The sequence below is a fragment of the Lissotriton vulgaris genome, chromosome 1_1 (genome assembly GCF_964263255.1).
Source record: "Lissotriton vulgaris chromosome 1_1, aLisVul1.2, whole genome shotgun sequence".
Classification (NCBI taxonomy): Eukaryota; Metazoa; Chordata; class Amphibia; order Caudata; family Salamandridae; genus Lissotriton; species Lissotriton vulgaris.
Window position 1 is genome coordinate 1,055,119,032 of NC_141685.1, and position 23,030 is coordinate 1,055,142,061.

The 23,030-nt window shown below is 47.5% G+C and overlaps 1 protein-coding gene across 1 annotated transcript in view; it reads right to left on the reverse strand.

The window, feature by feature from the left end:
* MICALL1 (MICAL like 1) overlaps positions 1-23,030 on the reverse strand; it is a 428,596-nt gene that overhangs the window by 30,943 nt on the left and 374,623 nt on the right. Inside the window, exons 15-16 of the mRNA XM_086962863.1 lie at positions 12,237-12,351; positions 11,920-11,966 (exon numbers count right to left, since the gene is read on the reverse strand). Of these exons, the coding sequence (XP_086818989.1) occupies positions 11,920-11,966; positions 12,237-12,351 (162 nt within the window). The remainder of the gene's footprint in view (positions 1-11,919; positions 11,967-12,236; positions 12,352-23,030) is intronic.

Below are 23,030 nucleotides of genomic sequence, written 5' to 3' on the forward strand. Positions count from 1 at the left end.
GAAGGTGAAGTGGACGCAGCTGTGGTCTGTCCATTGAAGCTCTGTGGCGTGGCTGAAGTCGATGTCTGTGCTGGAAGAGAAGACTGCGTCGAGTGTGTGTCCGGCGAGGTGGGTGGGGGTGGACACCAGTTGCTTGAGTCCCAAGTTGGCGAGGTTGTCGAGCAGGGTGCTGGTGTTGCGGTCGTTGTTGTTCTCTAGATGGAAGTTGAGGTCTCCCAGGAGGATGTAGTCAGCGGAGGGGAGGGCATGCGGGCTGAGGAAGTCGGCGATGTCCTCGCTGAATTGTGTGCGTGGTCCAGGGGGTCGGTAGATCAGGGTGCCTCTGAGGGTGGTGGTCGGGTTGGTGTGGATCTGGAAGTGCAGGTGTTCGGCGCTGGTCAGGGTGTTGTCGGTGCTGGTCGTGAGACGGATGGTGTTCCTGTGGATGATGGCGATGCCTCCTCCCATCTGGTTGGCGTTTCGGTCCCTCCGGACGATCTTGTAGCCCTCTGGGATAGCGATGGCGATGTCGGGGGCTGAAGAGGCGTTCATCCAGGTCTCCGTGAGGAAGGCAACGTCAGGGGCTGTGGCGTCTAGAAGGTTCCAGAGTTCGATGGCGTGTTTGTGGACGGAGCGGGTGTTGAGCAGGATGCACTTGAGGTGGGTGCTGCTGGTGTTCGACTTGGCGGGTGCTGGTGCGAGGCTGGTCCGGATGCAGGAGAACTTGCAGGCGTGGCAGCTGAAAGGTCCGTGGGTACGTCGTGGAGTGGCTTGATGGCATTCTGGGAGTCGGCCGGTGTTGAGTGCGGTGAGGGTGGCGGCGGAGTACGTCAGGCGGGTCGGTCGGGGTCCTCGTCGGCCAGGGGTCCTGGCGCTGGGCGCGGTCCGGTCGCGGACGGGCGCAGACGGGCTTACCTTTGGCGCGCCTTCGGCGCACAATCGGCGCGCCCGCTGCGCGTGACCGCTGCGCGTTCGCACGGTCGCCATTTAAAGGCGAAGTGCGCGGGTGGGCGGAGCAGCTGGGAGGCGGGAGCGGGGAGGGAACAGAAGAGAAAAGGGGCGGGGCTAATGGCGGTGGCGGGAAGCGGGAGCGGGGAGGGAGAGCGGAGGGCGGCGAGGTAGGCGGGCACACAGGAAGGAGACAGGCACAAATGCAAAACACGAAGAAGAAACGGAACAATAAATACAGGCAACAATGCAGGTCAAAACGGAGGCAAAAACAGTTGACAAACGATCTTACGGCAAACAAATAAAACAAGCACAAATTTCGGTCAGAAACCGGCTAAAACCAAAGGGGAGCGCTCAAGGCGGCAGCGAGGCCGGCGCTGAGGCAGAAGGCAGGCACTGGGGCACACGCAGCAGCTGGTGGCCGTGCGGCGCGGGGGTGTCCCACAAGTGGGTCACACTCACCTGCGTCGCACGGTCGCCATTTAAAGGCCAAGTGCGCGGGTGGGCGGAGCAGCTGGGAGGCGGGAGCGGGGAGGGAACAGAAGAGAAAAGGGGCGGGGCTAATGGCGGTGGCGGGAAGCGGGAGCGGGGAGGGAGAGCGGAGGGCGGCGAGGTAGGCGGGCACACAGGAAGGAGACAGGCACAAATGCAAAACACGGAGAAGAAACGGAACAATAAATACAGGCAACAATGCAGGTCAAAACGGAGGCAAAAACAGTTGACAAACGATCTTACGGCAAACAAATAAAACAAGCACAAATTTCGGTCAGAAACCGGCTAAAACCAAAGGGGAGCGCTCAAGGCGGCAGCGAGGCCGGCGCTGAGGCATAAGGCAGGCACTGGGGCACACGCAGCAGCTGGTGGCCGTGCGGCGCGGGGGTGTCCCACAAGTGGGTCACACTCACCTGCGTCGCACGGTCGCCATTTAAAGGCCAAGTGCGCTGGTGGGCGGAGCAGCTGGGAGGCGGGAGCGGGGAGGGAACAGAAGAGAAAAGGGGCGGGGCTAATGGCGGTGGCGGGAAGCGGGAGCGGGGAGGGAGAGCGGAGGGCGGCGAGGTAGGCGGGCACACAGGAAGGAGACAGGCACAAATGCAAAACACGAAGAAGAAACGGAATAAATACAGGCAACAATGCAGGTCAAAACGGAGGCAAAAACAGTTGACAAACGATCTTACGGCAAACAAATAAAACAAGCACAAATTTCGGTCAGAAACCGGCTAAAACCAAAGGGGAGCGCTCAAGGCGGCAGCGAGGCCGGCGCTGAGGCAGAAGGCAGGCACTGGGGCACACGCAGCAGCTGGTGGCCGTGCGGCGCGGGGGTGTCCCACAAGTGGGTCACACTCATCTGCGTCGCACGGTCGCCATTTAAAGGCCAAGTGCGCGGGTGGGCGGAGCAGCTGGGAGGCGGGAGCGGGGAGGGAACAGAAGAGAAAAGGGGCGGGGCTAATGGCGGTGGCGGGAAGCGGGAGCGGGGAGGGAGAGCGGAGGGCGGCGAGGTAGGCGGGCACACAGGAAGGAGACAGGCACAAATGCAAAACACGAAGAAGAAACAGAACAATAAATACAGGCAACAATGCAGGTCAAAACGGAGGCAAAAACAGTTGACAAACGATCTTACGGCAAACAAATAAAACAAGCACAAATTTCGGTCAGAAACCGGCTAAAACCAAAGGGGAGCGCTCAAGGCGGCAGCGAGGCCGGCGCTGAGGCAGAAGGCAGGCACTGGGGCACACGCAGCAGCTGGTGGCCGTGCGGCGCGGGGGTGTCCCACACCCTCTTGGGGGGTTCACCAGGGTCACACGACTGTATCCAACATGGTGGATGTGGCCAGGTTCACAATCATAACGCAAGTAACAGTTATTTTCCCCGCTCTCCCTGCTATCGAGCAGATGTGACGGTTAAGGGCTGAAACGCCCGGCATTATGGCCTACACTGTGTTATTGCCCCACTGACGCTACCCTCCACTCACTATTTCCGTGAGATACAAATCCACATATAGTTCTCCGAAGGAAAGGTAGGGAATGTTCGGCATCGCTGGAAGTCTATACAAGTTCCCTGAACCAGACAGTGGGCAAAAGCTTCTTATATCCTAGCAGCTGTCTGATGTAAAGTACGTACTCACTCCCATAGCACCACCTTTGAGCAGATCACTCCCAGCACGCCCATTACTCACTCAGCGATCAGGTACTCGCCGTCCGAGGTAGTCCGCCGACCCCCCTTCCAACTCCGCGGGAGGGCCATGCACACAGCCCTCAACAGCACAATGTGGAGCCTGGTGTGATAATGGGCCATCTGTTGTAGCTTCTCAGAGCTTAGCGAATGAGGGTCTGGAAACAGCTCGTGTGCCAACATCGGGGTCCGTCAGGGTGATCTATTCGTACTCCCATTGTGACACTTAATCAGTCCGAATCTTGGTGGTGTTCGGTTCTTCGTAGGTCCTGACGCTTTCTCCCGAGTTTCTTGATGTAGTACTGTGCTTCTTTCGTCGTCTGGCATATCACGTGCTTACCATCTTGTGTAATCCGCAGCCTGGCAGGATACAGCATCGCGTATTTTATGCCCAGGTCTCTCAATTTCAGTTTGACGGGTGCAAATTCTTTCCGGGCCAGTTGGACATTCATTGTGAAATCTGGGTAAAATTCCAGTTTGTTCCCTGATAGTCAATTGTTTTCTTTTCTCTCGCCAATTTTAGAACGATATCTCTGTCCCTGTAATTTAGAAGGCGGGCTACTATCGGTTGTGGAGGGGCTCCTGGTTTTGGTCGCGGTGCAAGGGATCTGTGCGCCCGTTCGACTATAAAGACAGCAGATAGGTGTTCAGCTCCAAATATATTTTTTATCATATCCTCTATGTAGCTCTCCATCCTGCCAGTGTTTGTCGACTCCGGAAGGCCAGCTATCCGGACCTTGTTGCGCCTAGACCTCGCTTCTAGGTCTTCCGACTTGTTTTTGATCACTTCTAGTAGCCTGTCCATCTCAGAACATTTCTGTGTGGTGGTGAGCGACTCGTCCTCCACCGCAGATATCCAGGTTTCTTCTTCCTCGATGCGTTTGCCATGTTTGTCTAGTTTTGAAGCCAGGTTGTCCACTCTTAGCGTGATGGTATCCAGCTTTCCATGCACATTTTTTTTTTCTATCCTCATTTGCGTGCATAGCTCCAATCTATCAAAACCAAAAGACCGCCACAGAGCAAAAAGGCGAATGGTCATGTTCTGTGCTGTCTCAGCTTATAGCTGGTGGGAGAATTCATACGGGAGAGAGGAAGACCAGTTCCCATCAGCACCATACACATAGGCCAGACATGATCTTGCTTAGGGCTGTGCCTTAGTAGATAGTTCCCGAATTATCGAGACCTCCATACCACCAAGACTGTTAGTCATGGTAGCAAGGATAAGCAATGCACACATTAATCATAGGACCTGGGGGAAAAAAAAAAAACCCCAGGTTTGTCCCTGCTATCCAAGCATAGCCCAAAAAGCTCTCCTAATGGGATTTCCTGCTCTAGCGAGATCGAGTTTGGAGATTTGAAGAAGTGACGCTCGCCATTCATGCACTGTAGGTGGTTGAGCATCTTTCCAATGTCTACATATCTCCCTACGTGCCGCTAGAATGGAATAAAATAACAGATTGGTTGCGGGGTTGCGGGTTTTACTTTTAAGACCAAAGATAACAAGAGTGAGGTCTATAGAGATATGTTCACCCAAAGATTGTGATAGCTTATTCTTGATGGCTTCCCAATAAGCGGATAGGTTTGGACATTCATAAAACATATGGATGTCTGATGCTGCGATTGACCCGCATCTTGGGCATAGGACTGGGCATGTTAGAGAAAACTTAGTCAGCCTTTGGGGGGAATAGTATACCCTATGTATAGTAAAGAGGTGGTTCCTTCAAAGCCACGCCGGTTTAACTAGGTCCCAGAGCGTTGAGCAAGAAGCTGTCCAGAGCTCTTCCACATCTAAGCCTGGCATTAGTTCAGCCCATAGTGATGTGGGTAGATGAAAGTTGGCATCTATTTCACCGATTATTTTATTGTACCAACGTGAAATTTCTTTCTTTGCCACTGGGCTGTCTAAGAGGCAAGTTACCAAATCACTATGACCACCTATAGGTAGTTTACTAATCCGTGCTGGCTGCTCTTTATATGACTGTGTCCAGCTGGAGATCTGAATATATTTAAATCTCGACAGACTTGGGCCTACTTTATTAATTAAATAGTCCCATGGAAGTAATGACCCATCCATAAACAAGTCATCCCATCTATTGATGCCAGCTTCTTTTAGCGGGTTAGTAAGGGCATCTATTGTCCATGGGGGGGGGGGGGGGGGGGGGGGGGGGGCGAGCAAGTTCCATATAGGAGCCCTCCCAGAATAGTAACCAACCTTTGTCGCTTGCCTCACTTTATACCAAGTAGATGCAATCCCTTGTAAGATTTTCAATTTAATTTTCTTAAAGAATTTGGGGTCGCCAAATTTAAACAAAAAGCCAAATTGGTCTACTTTTTCACAATCCAATAATGTGGAAAAAAGAAGGCCCAGCCCTGTTGATGTAGGGGTTTTAAGCAGCATGCGTGTGTGCGAAAGCTGAAACGCCCATGCGTATATTTGAAGGTCTGGACCGGCGAGCCCTCCCTTCTCCCTGCATCGCCTGATTTTTTTCCACGAAATTCTTGGGCTCTTATTATTCCACATAAAGCTGGTAATCGTGCTCTGTAACTTAGAGATTAGTTTTGAATCAAAACAAAGTGGAATTGAGTTAAACAAAAAAGAAACTTTCGGTAGGATACTCATCTTCACCAGATTGACCTTACCCAAAACAGTGAGCGGAAGATGAGACCAGTCTCTCATAAGTTTCCGACACTCTGCAGCTACTTTGGTGAAGTTCAGAGAAGCAATCGAGTTGATGTCTTTAACTATGTTTACCCCCAGATAGCGAATTTGGGTTTTGGATGTCCCGTTATTATCAGTTATATTAATATTCCAGGACATTGACTCTGTCTTTAAAGCGTTAATTTCATACCCTGACACTTTGCCAAATTTGAGGGCCTGTTCAATTATCTCTGGGTATGCTTCATCATAACTCGTAGTAAAAATCATAATATCGTCCGCATAAAGTGCCACCTTTTTATCCCAGCCACCAAAAATAAAAGGTTTAATGAGTATACTGTCTCTTAAGGTTTGAGCGAAAGGTTCAATGTATACATCAAAGAGGAGGGGGGACAGGGGACAACCCTGTCTAGTTCCTCTCGTAACCCTGAAGGGCTCCGTCAAACCTCCATTTATCAATAGAGAGGCAGATGGGCACCGATATAACAAATTTATCGTTCTCCGAAATCTGTCCCCTACGTTGAACCTCCTCAAGGCCTCCGACAAGTATAGCCAATTCACCCTGTCGAAGGCCTTGGTAGCATCCAACGTGAGGACAACCAAAGGGATAGCCTCTTTTATAGCAATATCTATAGAGCCTAGTAATTCATAAGTGAGCTCACTGAGCTGTCTCCCCTTTATAAACCCTTTTTGGTTCGGAGCTATAATATGAGGCGCTACCCGGCCCAGCCGATTGGCCAATATAGTGGTAAAGATTTTATAGTCGGCGTTTAGTATAGAAATAGGCCGATATGAGCCGCAATCTGAGGAGGGTTTGCCAGGCTTCAGGATAAGGATTATGGAGGCATTATCCCATGATTCGGGTGGCAATTCGCCGTCTCTTAGAATTTGATTAAAAAGGGTAAGTAGGAATGGAGAGACCTCTGTGATGAGTTTTTTGTAGATTTCACATGGCAAACCATCAGTGCCTGCAGCCTTACCACATTTTGCTTTCCTTATAGCCTCTTCTACCTCTGTGATGGTTATTTCCTCATCCAAGGAACAGCTCTGTTCTGATGTTAAAGATGGTAGAGAGATACCTTCCAGCCAGCTCATGATGTCATTCTGAGTAACGTTCAGATCGTCCTGATATATGGATTGAAAGAAATTTCTGAAAGCTACTCTGATCTCATTGTCCCTGGAAAAGGTGCCCCCCGCGGATGTTACAGAGGAGATATTGTTTCGGACCCGGTCAGATTTTGTTTTCCAGGCAAGCAATTTCCCTGCCCCCTCCCCATATTGGATATGCGAAAGTTTGCTTGCCTCCCATCTCTGCAAGACACGTTTCTCTAGAATTGCTGATAGTGTGTACTTTAGCCTATCCAACTCTGCGTGTTTTTCGGCAAGGTTGTGATTGTCTATTAAATCAGTATTGTCAATATCAGACTGAGCTGCCAAAATATTATTTTCAATGGAGGTTACTTCCTCTGAATACTGTCTTCTTCTATAGGCTACTTTATTTTTGATAAGGCCTCTTAATGTACACTTAAATGCATCCCATATAGTTCCTATTGAGGCAGTACCATTATTAGTGTTAAAAAAATGACGTGTTTCTAACAGTAAAAATTCAATATCTTCTATTGATGAAAGTAAAGACCTGTCAAAGGACCACATTCTTGTAAGAGGTGCCATAGCCAATTTTAATTCTAACTCAATTGCAGAGTGGTCAGAGAGATGCATTGGAGTGTAGTGTATTGAGGTAATTTTATCAGCCAGAACTCTACTAGTAAGAATAAAATCAATTCTAGATTTATGCCTATACTTCGAATTCCTGAATGAGAAGTCTTGCCTTTGACCCTCTCTAAACCGCCAGATGTCAATATAATCATATTGTTTCATTAAACCTAAAAGACAGTTTCTGGATTTAGAGATAATTTTCTGTCTACTGTTAGGTGATTTGTCGAGGAGTGGATTCAGGGTGATATTGAAATCTCCAGCGATAATCACCGGGTCTGGGAAACTTAACAAGTGGTTGAATAGGGTTTTCAGTGCTGAGGGATCGTCAATATTTGGACCATAATATCCCACTAATGTTAACTTGATTTCTCCTAATTCTACTGCTACGATGGCCCATCTCCCTCCAGAATCGACTTTCTGTTGTTTTATCTTAAACCTTACGGATTTCTTGAAGAGAATCGAGACCCCCCGTGTATTAGAACCTTGTGTTGTTGAAATCGAAGATTCTATCCAACTATTCCTTCGAACCAACAAGTATTTCACTATGAATTAAGTGTGTCTCCTGGAGGATAATGATCCCCGCATCGGTATCTCGTAAATATTGCATGATTCTATTAGCACGAGGCTTGGTGCGGAGACCATTAACATTCCAGGATAATAGTTTGAGTCTACTCATTGTGTTGTGAGTTTAGGTTATTTGGTGGGACTGACAAAAAGATTGGTAAACTATGTGACAATTTATACGAATTCATGCTGTTTGGCTTAAGATGAGTAAAGAACATTATATTCAAAAACTTATTTACATAAAAAGATTGGAGCTCAATGCACATCTTGTAGACTTTTCTGTATGGCTTTGAGGACTTGTTCCATTCCGTTGGGTGGTGTTGTCTCGTTGTCTGCTTCGGTGTCCGAGTGCGAGTTTGCTCCCTTCACTGACTTTTTTGCAGGGAATGCCAACGTGGACTGGAGTTTCTCCGGCTAACCCATGGCAGCAGAGTCGCAGAGTCCCTGTGTAGATGGGGACTGTAAGGGTGCGGTTATGGGCTTCTACCACACTCACCTACACCGTGGTGTGCACCCCGGGAGCACCAGAGCTATACAGTGGATCTCAGTCTGGGTCTCAGTAGTGGTTCAACCCCTGGGGGTAGTACGAAAGCGTTTGCAGGGAGGCTCTGCGATGTGGCGGGTATACTAGCGGGCCTATGCGGACATCATTCCTCAAAGTCCACAATATCTGGTCGTGGGGAAGGGGTCTGCACACGCGCCGTCCGTTTCGCACCCCGCGCCTTAACGCACAGACACTGGTATCCAACTGTTCCCGCTTTTGCTTCAGGCAACTGTCTCCCTGAGCGTGCTCCCAAAGGTATCACTCATGTACGATGGATAGGCAGCAGCGGTATGAAACCCGCTTCTTGCCTCGATCTTCCGTCCATAGTCATGCAGCAGGCGGGGGCGCCACCACATCAGTCGTCTTAGGCACCCACACCCCACTCACTGGTCTCATCAGGCGGCAGAAATAAGAGCCTCCGTTGTCAGCTCTAATCCTCACTGCAGCAGTCCGCATTGTATTCCATGGGCGCCGCCATCTTGTGACCCGCATTCGCGGCGTTAGTTTCGCACCGTCATTCAAAATGTGCAGTTCTGTGGCATGCAATCGGCAAAGTATGCTGGTACCGGGCTTACGTTCTGGTCAGGAGTCCGTCCGTTAATCACATCAGCACAGGAGGCATTTCCGCCGATCCCCATCCGTTATGTGATCATGGCGCCCCCATCTTAATGTGCATCAGTGCTCAGCCCTGCAGTATATTCTTACAGTGTTTAGGGGCTGCGTTCTTCACCCAGTCCGTCCGTTGCGCTCAGCAGATGCGCGAGATGTTCCGACAGCGGGTGCTAACTTTTGTTTCTGGTCAGGCACTCGCTTTCCGCTCTATTTTGGTGCTTGCACAACCTGGCCGGCGGAGCTGTCTTGCAAGGCAGCCATTCCGCTGGGCGCCCTCTAGCTCCCCCCCCCCGTGAATTGGCCCTTTGACGCGCTGTTGCCACAAACAAAGAGTCTGCTGTAAGTTTACCTTTGATTTATATGGGTCACTAGGTGACTCTTTATATTTTTCTCGACCCTTGGCGTTATGAACCCAGATCTTACAGGGTCACAGATAATGTCAGTGGTGTGGCGGATCATGCCATTGAGCATGGGCATGTATTGTGATAATACTTGTGTTGAAGAGAGTGTTTCAAATAAGAAATATTCCTCTAAGGGCTTTGTATGTAAGTGCACTTTATGGAAGGTGGCAGTTCTACATATTAAATCATGGTAGGTGGTAGTGTTGTCAGGGGGAAAGGATTTGAAAGCATACAGATCGGGGTCTGTATTTGCTGATGGATCAATGTCATATGTATCCCAGGGGTCATCTTGTGGTGTGGTATCCCAAATGTCCCCGCCATCTCCACCCGCTAAGTAAGAATTCAATGACCCTTCCGGTAAATATGGTGCAGGGGCAGTCGGTGAAGCCGGTGTCGAGGGTGTATAGTGTGGACAAGGTGTACGTGGTGGGATGATGAGCACAGGGCTGGTGGCCTTGTCCAACCTCTTCCTGTATTTGGGTGGAATGGGGACATCCAAAGCCTCTTTGAAAGAAAGTTGTCTCTAGGAGGGTTGGACACCAGTAATTAGGGCTCCAACCTATATGTTGCTTTAGGGGTTGAAAAGTATTTGGCTCCGACACCAACATTTTCGGTGCTGAACATTTAGGCCTCTAAGCAACTGGTTTCTGTGCCAACGCCAGGTGGAGTTTTGATGCTGAACGTTTTGGTTCCGAAGGTTGACTCAGTTCCGAGGCAGGAGAGGTTGGCTTCGAAGATTTTTTGGGCATCGAGCTGGGGCTAGGCGTATCCGAAACAGGCAGTCGGTGACAACCATGAACTGAAGGGAGTGGTTTTAGGTCTCTCTGGGACAGTTTGTTTACCCTTTGTGGTGGTTTGCTGAGGTCGAGCAGAGGTGGTGGAGACAATTTACTCACAGCTGGTTGAGCTGGAGGCAGCCCTTGCAGCTCGGTGTGGGAGCCCCGGCTATTATAATGGGAGAAGTTCCCTCACCTGCAGCCGATGCTTGTGCCTGTAGATTTTCTTGGAGATCCTTGGGTCTGAACAGGTGTGGTGTCTCATCGACGCTCATTCAAGACGTCTTCTTGGACTTGAAGGAGCGGCAGGCCTTGCAACTGGCCTCGTTGTGCTCTGGGGAGAGGCAGAGATTACACACCTGATGAAGGACGGTGCAAGGAAACTTTGTGTGACACAGAGGACAAAATCAAAAAGGCACGAGTGGACATGATGCAGGTTGAACGTACATATGTGTGAAATGAGTAGCCAGAAGGGCGAAGGCCAACGAGGGGACGCGGTCGATGCGAAATCGCCCGATGAAGGTTAAGTTATTGAATCGATCCGAAGGAAGTAAAAGAGAACTGTGATCGAAAAAAATACCGACGAGAAGTAGGTATAGACCGAGAAAGCTGCAGCATGACGGTGTCGAACCGGACCACACATCCAAACCAGATGGCAGAAGAAAACAATCTAGCAATGCAGTTTATGACCATGCGCATTACCAGCAAAAGGAGGAGTCACACTAGGTCGTGACTCAAAGGAATTTCTTTGAAGAAAAACAACTTGCACACATCCAAGCCCAACACTTGATGGCAGACTTATGCTAAGAATGTGTATCTTTAGCCACAAATGCCTTGAACACTGTATACCTTCACACTAGTGAGGCTACCTATTGTTCCAGTGCAGTTCCCCTGTCATCTCCCAGGGTTGGAAAGGAGCTAGGAACCCTAGCGAGGAAGGAGTCTTGGAACCAAATCTTCTATTTTTGGTACTACATCGTCACAACAGCCTTAAAGAGACAAAACACACACGCCTGCATCAGGCAAGTGTAACTCTAGCTCAAATGACAATGTGAGGGAAAATTAAAGGGGTGTGGGCTAAGACACAACAAAGCCCCCTGTGGTCAAGGCAATACATTAACAAGATTTAAAAAGGAGGGGGTCTATCTCAGCTGCCAGGACTGACTAAGGTCCCCTTGGGACCTGAGAGCACCATCAGTAATAATCGGTTACCAATCGTCCACCAGATATCCAACCTATAGCAACCAGGTGACCCTAAACATCTTATGTCCTGCATAGAGGTATTCCATTGTAGAAGGCCCTGAAGTCTTTTGAGACTTATCTCACACACAAGGACCGACAGAAAAAGGCAGTAGGATTACATCATGTAGGAGCCTTGGAAACCCTCCAGGTATCTGTTTGCTATAAAACCAATTAAATAAGATAATACTACAAACCCAATGGCTGATCGACCATCATAGTGATACTTGGCAGAAGGATGTGCAGGGGTTGGTTGGAGGAAATACATGAAAAGACGAACAGTGCCAAGAAAAAACACCACAATTCATCCCATACCTTTCTTCTTGATCATCGCAGCTAACAATTTATCTTCTTCTTCTTCCCTGCAAGATGAAATAATACTTTAGAGACAGAGAATGTCCTACAAGAGTGCCACAGAGGTAGCGACATCCAGTTGTCTTTGAGCAGTGTGGTGAGATGGAATGGAGGAGTGGAAGTGTTTAGGGAAGTATCTTGCTGTGTCCTATGAAATCCTTTAGAGCTCAAACTTCAAAGCTTACAGGTAGGTCCCATATGGTTCATCGCAGTAGCCCTACATCTCATGATCTACAGTCGTATGTGTTGAAAAAACATTTCAATCATTTAGACCTCACCTTTGCCGGTCTTCATCCAAGCAGGTGACAATGGCATTACGCTGTTCAATGATGGTCACAAGCTCAGCCATCAGTACCTCCTCCCGTGCTTTGTCGTCCACTGTCCAATCCTTCTCTGCAAATAGAAAACAAAGAGTCATTCTTCATGACTATGGCCACAACCTACAACCTACTCACGCACAACGTTCACTGTGAGAAAAAAGGAAGCACTGCTCTTTGACCTGGCCCCAATACTAGCAATTCAGGCATAAGTTGCAGTTAAGCCAAAAATTTGACTGCACTGGAAACCCCCCAGAATACCTTGATATCACTGTTGTAAATTCTTACCATTTATGATTTGTGACCTGTGAACCCTGTTTCCTGATGGAGTAACAGAAACCGTTAAGCACTAAGAACTTCATATTGTGAAAATGTTGTTGGTTCATAATAACTTTGACATGTTAGCATACGCTAAATATGAACAGGAGGGAACCTTATCGATATTTACCAATGCCTATATTCTAATGTATTATGTGAACAACATCATGTGAAAAATTGCAGCTGAGCCTTGTCACATATACAGCACACGCACAGGTTCCCTTATTCCCTCATGCAAGTACAGGTTCTCATGCAGTGGCCTAAAGTCCAGTTAGGAGGGGGTGACAAAAACAGCATTTTTTTCTAGAAAGAAACAAAGTATAAATTCTGGGGCTTAGTTTCTTGAGGAAGACGTTTTGGACTTCACTGGACAATATGCTGTTCCTAGCACACACAAAAGGGGGAAGAGGAAGTCATCCTAATGAGATTCCACCCTCTCTGTGAAACCCAAAAAAGGTTTTAAAATTGCCCTCACCCACTAATAGTGGCATGCTTTATGATTGGGTGTGCTACAACACCCCTGCACACACCAACGTTCTGCGTGGAGCAAAGTTTTTTTTGGGGTGGTCTGGGAAGACGCACAAACTTTTAAAGGGATCCACTGTGCTGATAATACAGTTAAAACCGCCTCATGGATATCCCTAATTCCTGTTTATTACTGGGGCCCCCTAGGGAGGATTTAAACAAATCTCCTGTGATGATTTGGGGAAATTAAGGCCCCATCATCTCATCTGCTGCCAACATGTTTCGGTCTAGTTTTCTCCCCTATGGGTTTCCTGGTCTTCTTCAGGATTAAGTTCCCAAGACTCAAGCCCACCACACCTCGTTCCTGAAACAATGCTAAGTGAGTGGTGGTAGAGTCTCAGGCTGTGACCTTACTTGTCACTCCATGTATACACACTCTTGGACATCCTGTAATGACAAATAACATGCGTTTACTTCCTCATGATGGTAAGAATATATAGATAAAGATATAATCCCAGCATCCAAAGCATATCACTCTTGGTCCAGTGCCTTTATACAGGGAAGTTCCAAATACACTCCCAATTAAAAGTCCCCCCATATCCATAATGTTAAGCACCCCATCACCATATGTGCACCAAGAAAGGGTGAGGTTAAAATCATAGTCAGTAGAAAGACTCATTAATCTTACCCTGGTTCATCTAAATTATCTCTGAAACCTTGTTGGGACGGTATAATCTCCCTGTAGTGACACACTACACTATAACATAACATCTAGGTCATGCTATTCAAGTTGTTGTCAAAAAGCAATGGATTGCTCATCAACTACATGGTGTTGTATTAAAGGAGCAGGTAGTTTTTTATTATGTTTGATGGTCTGTGTCTTTCGGTAAGTAGAGCCCAAATGTAGCTGCATTACCAAACATGGCATGCAGCACTTGTGTAGTAGGTAATGACCTCAAGTTTGTGCGGTAATCAAGCTGAACTGAAACACCGGTAGATGTGTGTGCCTAATTCTCTCTGGTGGTTATAAACGCTGCGAAGCATGCATAAATTTAGAACGTGATATTGATGTTATGAAAAAGATCTCCACATCACAGATATTTCTATGTGCACATGCACCTGTGGGTGGCTAACAATGTTAGTGTGCCCAGGCCGATCAAGCAGCCCTTTGTCCATTAAGTAAAGCTGCCCCTGCCTCTCGGGCAGCAATCCAAATTAGTGTGCACTATAACATCCCTTTGTAACAATCTCGGCACCCCAGCATCACAGGACATATCTCAGCGCCCCCACCCATGTCTATAAGGGACCAATGGCGCTCAACTGCTTGCTGCCCTTCGTTGGTTCGTAGTAAGCTAGTTGAACTGCCCTTTAATAGTCCTCCAATTGGACACCGGTGGTAGCAATCGAGTGCACCACGTGATTCGTCCTACATGCTAGACCTAATCTTCGGCAATTTCATTGTGCTGAAATTCTCCACTATATTGGGTTAGGTCAAAACGGCTAATGAGTGACCACGATTCAAATTTGAACACACATTACCAATGATTACACACCCATCTATTATCCTCCTATGTAAAAACAGAGCTCTCTAAAAATAAAACATTCAGTAGGAATGGTGTTTTTAAGTGTTTATGATAGTTTTACGATGTGTACTCTGTGCAACTATCAACACAGCGTCCAATCACTGCTTTCCAGTTAACTAGGTCGGTAGGGGGCACATTTCCTGAGGTGTAGAGGTGTTATTGAACTCACTGGTGTAAATCTAATGAGCTCACTCCCATTAAGGGAATACGCTGTTGATAAATAGGCTCCCTGGTCCCCTCTGGAATTTTTACGAGTCAGGGTGTTCAACCCTCCTGGCGAGTTAACCATAAATGTATAAACAATTAGATAAAAAGGGAGAGGAAAACAGTCCCTTATAAGTGTGTTTATTGGAGGCAATACAGATGGTGCCAGGGGATGTCATCGTTCAATCCTCTATCATGACTGAGTATTCGATATATTCATCTCTATTCTCATTTCAATATGAGGTTTTTCACATCTTTCACATTTCTGGGGATGTTGGGCTTATCAACCATTGTCCCACCGTGTGACTCTTTTCTATGTAATGTGTGGTTAATTTTGTAAATTGTTTTTGCATTTGACATTGATTCTATGTTCTATGATCCTTATTTTGACTTTCCTTGTTGTGATAACCAACATAAAGTAGGTTGCAGGGAAAGCAAATGAGATATGGAATATGCTACTTACCAGTATGCATCTGTTCTTGGCATGTAGGGCTGCTGACATTCATATCTGTGCATAGATCGCCGCCTAGTGTTGGGTCCAGAGGATTGCACATTGTTGTCCTGGAAGAGTCTTCGAAGTATCACGAGATAGGTGGGTCCTCCCCCGGACTACAGTGCGCATGGGCATCCTCTCCATCCTCAGATTGTTTTTCGCCATTGTGGCAGAGATGAAGTATGAAACAGTAAGTGATGTCCATGCTAGAGATTAATTCTGAGTGCATTAGCTGCGACAGGCACCGGGGAGGAGGGCGGGCGATATGAATGTCAGCAGCCCTACATGCCAAGAACAGATGCATACTGGTAAGTAGCATATTCCGTTCGAGGCATGTGGGCTGCTGAATTCATATCTGTGCATAGAATGTATAGCAGTCTCCCCCTTAGTGGTGGTTGCCTGTGCCAGCTGCAGCAGTCTGAAAAAGAGTCTTGAGAACAGCCTGTCCTACAGCTGCTTGCTGTTTGGAGTGTACATCTACGCAATAGTGTTTGGTAAATGTGTGTATGGTAGACCATGTGGCTTCTCTACATATTTCTTCTAGAGGAATGTTTCCTGGGAAAGCCATGGATGCCCCTAGCTTGCGTGTTGAATGCGCTCTTGGGGGAACTGTTAATGTGTGTTTAGCTTTTTGATAACAGATTTGTATGCACTTAACAATCCATCTGGCTAAACCAGATTTAGAAATGGGGTTGCCTTTGTGATGAGGTGAAAGGCAACAAACAGTTGCTCAGTTTTTCTGAAATTTTTTGTTCTGTCTATAGAGTACAGGAGAGCTCTCTTAACGTCTAGTGTATGTAGAGCTCTTTCTGCCACTGAATCTGGATTTGGGAAGAACACTGGCAGTTATATTGTTTGATTGATGTGGAACAGGGATACCACCTTTGGCATAAATTTAGGGTTAGTACGTAGCACTACCCTATTACCGTGAATTTGGATAATGGCTCCTGAATAGTTAGGGCTTGCAGCTCACTAACTCTTCCAAGTGATGTAATTGCCACTAAAAAAGCCACTTTCCACGTTAGGAATTGTATTTCACACGAGTGTAGAGGTTCAAAAGGTGGTCCCATTAGTCTGGTTAGAACCACGTTTAGATTCCAGACAGGTGAAGGTGGGTGTCTTGGAGGAATCACTCGTTTGAGTCCCTCCATGAAAGCTTTAATAGCAGGCACTCTGAAGAGTGAAAGGTGCTACCTGTTCTGAAGGTAAGCTGCAACCGCAGCTAAATGTGTACATATGGAACTGTAGGCTAGATTGCATCTGTGTAAACGTAACAGATAACATATGATGTTTTGAGTTGATACATCTAGTGGATTTGTCATTATTGTTACAATAAATGACAAATCGTTTCCACTTTGCCGCATAGCATGCTCTGGTCGTGAGTCTTCTTGCCTCCTTGATAATATTCATACAGTCAGGAGGCAAGTTTAGGTAACCAAACTCTATGACTTCAGGAGCCAGATCGCAAGGTTCAACTGTTGCGGATCTGGGTGCTGAATGTCTCCATGGCTCTGCGTTAAGAGGCTGGGTGTTAGTCGCAGCCTTTGATGAGGCACCACGGAAAGTTCTAGGAACGTGGTGTACCATGGTTACCTCGCCCACATTGGAGCAACTAGGGTGAGTGTCATCGAGTGTTGTTGCAGTTTGCGTGCCACTAGTGGTATGAGCGGGGCTGGGGGAAAAGCGTACGCAAACCTGCCTGACCAGTTCATCCATATCGCATTGCCCTGAGACTGCGGATGTGGAAACCTGGCGGCGAAGTTTTGGCATTTTGCGTTTTCCCTTGTGGCGAACAGGTCTATCTCTGGGTGACCCCACTGCTGGAAGTACGGTTGTAGGACTGAGGGGTGTATCTCCCACTTGTGCATTTGGTTGCTGTGTCTGCTGAGCAGATCCGCCATCTGGTTGTCCCTGCCTGGGAGGTGTTCCGCCATGAGGAATATGTTTCTCTGAATGGCCCACTTCCACATGCTTTGCGCTAGATGTGACAACTGTGGAGAGTGTGTCCCTCCCTGCTTCTGTATGTAGTACATGGCAGTCATGTTGTCCATCCGGATCAACACGACTTAGTTGCACAAATGTACTATGAACGCCTCCATTGCCATAAAGATTGCCATCAGTTCCAGCAGGTTGATGTGCATCTTCTTTTGCTGTGTCGTCCATAGTCCCTGCACTGTGTAATGGAGGACATGCGCTCCCATCCCAGGAGAGATGCGTCCGTCGTAAGCACTATTTGTGGTACAGGCTCTTGGAACGGTCGTCCCCTGCAAAGGTTTTGTGGGTTCCACCAATGCAGAGAGTTGTATGCGCGACCGGTCACCAACACTAGGTCTTTTAATTGTCCTCGAGCCTGGTTCCACTGCCGTGCTAAGCACTCCTGAAGTGGACGCATGTGTAATCTCGCGGGAGGGACTATGAAGATGCAGGAGGCCATCGTGCCTATCAACTGCATAAACACCCGTGCTGGGAGCGAGTGTTGAGGTCTGAATTTTTGAATCAGTAATTGAATACTGTTGATTCTTGCGGAGTTTGGCTGTGCCTTTGCTGCCAGAGTGTCTATTGGCCCTCCCAGGTACTGTTGTACGTGGGCGGGTTGAAGATGAGACTTTGGGTAGTTTAATGAGAATCCGAGGCTGTGTAGGAGGTGAATAGTGCGGGACATGTTGCTGGCACATTGCTGGGCTGACTTTGATTGGATAAGCCAGTCATCCAGATATGGGTAGACGTGAAAATGCTGTCTCCGTAGGTGCACAGCTACTGTCGCTAGGCTCTTGGTAAACACCCTTGGGGCTGTTGTCACCCCAAAAGGCAGGACCTTGAACTGGTAGTGCTGGTTCTGTATGGTAAACCTGAGATATTTTCTGTGTGCCAGATGTATCGGTATGTGGAAATATGTGTCTTTGAGGTCTAGTGTTGCGAGGAAATCTCCCTGACTGAGTAATGGTAGAACCGGCTGTAATGTGGGCATGTGAAAATGTTCTGACAAGATGTATTGGTTTAGGGGCCTGAGGACCAGTATTGGCCTCAGAGACCCGTCTTTTCTGGGAATTAAGAAGTACAGCGAGTACACCCCTGTACCCTGTTGTTCTATAGGTACGAGGTCTATGGCCCCTTTTTGCAGCATACTGATGACCTCTTGCTGCAATAAGTGTATGTGCTCTGCAGACATAGGACGGTATCTTGGGCGTATGTTGGGTGGAGTGGAGGTTAGCTCTAGACCATAGCCGTACTGAATAAGTTGTCTCACCCACCTGTCTGTGATAATGCTTTCCCAGAGTGGCAGGAACTGCTGTAATCGTCCCCCGACCGGTGTTATATGGTCTGGGCCAGTGACAAGACGTCACTGTTTAGTATTGGCGGAGGATCTGGTGTTGTTATTCCCTCGTCCTCTGCCTTTGGTGCTGTTGCCACGGTATCCACCTCTATTGTTTTTATTAGAGGTGGTTTGCGTGCTCCCTTTATTGTATGGAGTCTGCTGAGATGCCTGGCCTGGTGTAGCTCCTCTGTTACCGGAGCGACGAAAGGAGCCTCCTCTGAACTGTTGTGACTGCAAGGCACCCATAGACTTGGCTGTCTCTGTGTCCTTCTTAATCTTTTCTAATATTGTGTCCACATCAGGCCCAAATAAATAATCAGGGTTCACGGACTGATTTAATAATGTGGTTTGTATCTCAGGTTTGAATCCAGAGATGCGTAACCACGCATGTCTCCTGAGCATGACACTTGTATTGATGGCCCTGGCTGCGGTGTCTAGCGCACATTTAATGGATGCGTTAGATATGAGTTTGCCCTCTTGTATCAGTGTTTTTGCTCCCTCCTTGTAGACATCAGGCAAATGTTGTAGCAGTTGCTCTAGTGTGTCATAATGAGCCCTATCGTATCTGGCTAATAGGGCTTGTGTATTAGAAATTTTCCATATGTTAGCTGCCTGAGCAGCCACCCTTTTTCCAGAAGCTTCTAATATTTTAGACTCCTTGTCTGGAGGAGGAGCATCACCAGTGGTTTGTGAGCTGGCACGCTTACGAGCATTTTATACCACTAAGGAGTCCAATGGCAGCTGTCCCTTAATATTTGTAGGGTCCACAGGCGCCGGTCTGTATTTTCTCTCGATTCTGGGGTTAAAAACCCTGGCTCTTGTGGTTTCCTTGAAAATGTCTCCAGCGTGTTTAAGGACACCTTTCAACATTGGCAATGTCTTGACTGATTTCTCTGAAGTGGAGAAAGTGTCAAATAAGAAGTCCTCATCAATTGGGTCAGCATGCATTTCCATATCATGATTGTGTGCTGCCCTTTCTATTAATGCGTTAAACGCAGCTGTATCCTCTGTTGGCGAAGTCTTGACAGGATAAGAAGGAGTGTCAGGAATAGTTTGTGACTCCCCCGGGTCAACAGGGTCTGTCCAGGCTTGAGTCTGGTCATCCTGATCCGTGTCCACAGAGTAATTAAATTCTTCCTTGTAGCCATACTCCATATCCTCATCAGTGCGTGTGGGTGAGTATGTAGAAGTGTCTTGGTCATGGTACCTTACAGTCTCAAAAAGGACAGGTGATGTGGAAGAATCCCTTTTCTTTTTGAGTGGAATTTTATATGTTTCAAGAGGATTTTCTGACCTAATCTTCCTCTGATAATTAGTAAGTCTGCCAGAGTCGGAGTTGATATGTAGCTTCGACTGCTCGTCATAGGAGGGCTCTTGGTATAAAATGTCCTCTTCTACCGAATGACTCTTTCCCCATCGACACCTTCTTGGATGTTTCGATCCCAGGTTTAGGATCGAACGCCTTAGGCCGTGCAGTCGGGGGCAGTCCGAATTTTATCGGTGGCATACGTTTTGTACACACACTGACCTTCTTCGGGGCCGGCGTTGTTGGCCCGATCGACTTTGTCTTTTCGCCAATATGTTTTTGGCCTTGCGTCGACTTCGGCGCCTGATGCGTTGGAAGCACGCTCTTTTGCCTCGACTCGACGTGCTCCTTCGAGCCGCTTTTGGACTTCGGCTCGAAGCCTTTGACGAACTGTGGCCTGTCGACTCGATGCTTCGGATCGAGAACCTTCCGAGACTCGAGTCCCTTGTTTGTGTCGCTGTCCGTCGACGTCGACCTTGTCGGTTCGACGTGCTTGGCTTTAGTCATGGACTTAAGCGTACCGATCTTCGGTTCGACACCCTTTGTTTGTGAACCCGCAGGGTCGTCGACACTTTTCTTCTTTGTTGAATCCGATGGATTCGAACTCTTCGATCCGAAGACTGTCTCCAGCAGTTTTGGTTTCGATTTCGACTCCATGGCTTTCGGTTTCGATTTAACCAGCGACTGGTAGTGTTCGACCGATGGCTCGCGTGATATATTCTTAGCCGGGCCGAGACGCGGGGCTATAGAATGTTCGTCATGAGCTTGGCTAAGGCCTTCTGGCGATGCCTCGACCTGAGCCCTTGGAAGTCTTTCAGTGTCTGTTTCGGGCCCCGTACTCACTGTTGGGCCTGGTTCATCGCTTGAGTCGTCATCGACGGCTCCAATGGGTGATACGTCGTCCCTTACCTCGACTGCGTCTTCATCCTCGACGTTTTCTTCGTCACCGGGTCGGGCGCTGGCTTCGTCATAGTCTGCCTCGCTACGCGTTGAAGTCTAAGCGTCTTCTTTGACCTGAATTGAGCACAAGCTAGACAGTTGGCCTCATTGTGCTCCGGAGATAGGCACTCGTTGCACACTGGGTGTACATCAATGTGTGGGTACTTAGAATTACAAAGGGGGCATCATTTGAACGGGCTCCGTTCCATCGACGATCGGGCCTCCAGTGTCGAAAAGGCCACGTAGCTCTCTTCGACGTCCTGCTGGTAAAGAAGCGGAACAAAGTACTCGGTACCGATCGAAATAACAATACCGACGACCCCAAAGGCCTTTTGTCCTTTTAGAAAAGTTTCCGAACTTGAGTAAAGAAAGTACATCTAAACCCAATGGCGGAGAAAAACAATCTGAGGATGGAGAGGATGCCCATGCACACTGTAGTCCGGGGAGGAGCCACCTATCTCGTGATACTTCGAAGACTCTTCCAGGACAACAATGTGCAATCATCCGGACCCAACACTAGGCGGCGATCTATGCACAGATATGAATTCAGCAGCCCACATGCCTCGAACATAAAGTTTTCAGAATTGCAGTAAGTATGTTTTGTTCAAATCCATGGGTATTTGAAACCTACATCCACTGTTTTTTTATTCATAGTTAGGGGGCACACTTTACATGAGCCGCAGGCATTATGTCCAACTATGGGGTGGGGGGAGATCCTACACTCTTGTCTTTAGCCTTGGTCCGTAATCCAGTGGTCTAATATGGATCAACATGCTCCTGATACTTGCGCTTTTCTTAAATTAAAATGTGGGCGGTGGTAGGCCCAAACCATTTGAATTCAAGACGTGCCAATTTTTTGTAACAATTATCTTTATGTGGTTGGAGGCTGTGCTGAATTTAGTTACACAGATAGTTCTGACTGTATGGGGTTTTTCATTTGTCTCAAATAGGGCATCTCTGTTGTAATTCCTTGCCCTCTTGCATGCTTGAGCTGTAACCGAATTAGGATAGTGTCTCTCATGCAGTTTGTTATGGAGTTTGTCTGCCTCTAGTTTAAAAATCACAAAATCTGAGCAGTGTCTGCCGATGCGCAGAACCTGCCCAAAGGGCAGATTCTCTCTTAAGGATCTGGGATAGAAGCTTCTGTATGACAAAAGATTTTTTTCTATTGGTATGTTTATGGTATACCTGAATCACTAATTTCCCTGCCCTGGCCTTGGTCTCCAGGTCCAGGAAGGGGGATGACATATTAGTGATGGTTTAGGTAAAATGTAAAAGTGGATTTCTACTGTACAGCCTGTCCAGGAAGACCTGTGCTGAATATAGGTCACAATGCCAAATAAAGAGGACATAGTCAATGACATGACGCCATAATCTAATCCATTGGCTTGAAGGGTTATTGGGAAGATGAATCAACTCCCTCTCAAAGTCTGAGACGTACAGACACGTCAGACTCACAGCATGGAAGTCCTGTGGGACTGGAGGTAGTTGTTAAAGTCAAAGTAATTTTTAGTAAGAGCCATCTGTGCCAGATTGAGGATAAAAGGCCTAGGGGTTTGTAAGTTCTATTGTTGTTGGTATAGAATATCTTTAATGAACCGCATATTCTCATTCTGAGGGAAGTAAGTATATAGGGACTCAATGTCAAGCCCTATAAGCATCGATGTCTGAGGAACAAAAGTTGTCTCTAAAAAAGCCTTTCAGATAATAAGGCATTTTTCTGAACCAACGATCTGAGGAGGTTATCACAAAATTGTGATAAGAGTTCTAAAACGGACCCAATACCTAATGTTTATAGGTTGCTCCGGTGGGGGTCTGGTGAGTTCATGCACTCCTGGTAAAGTATAGAAATACAGGATTACTGGTTTCTCTTTTCAGAGAAACACCTCTTCATTCCATGAGATTCAATCGTTGTTTATGGCCTCCTCAACTTCAGTCCTAATTTATTTTTGTAATTCTAGAGTGGGGTCTCTCGTAAGTATTCTGTAATTACATTGGTCAGATAACAGGTGTAAGCACTCTTGTTCACAGGCTACCTCAGTTTTTATCACAATGGCTGCCCCCTTATTTGCTGGTTTTATAACAATGTTGAGGTTCTGTCCAAGTTCCTGTATGACTTGTGTTTCCAACT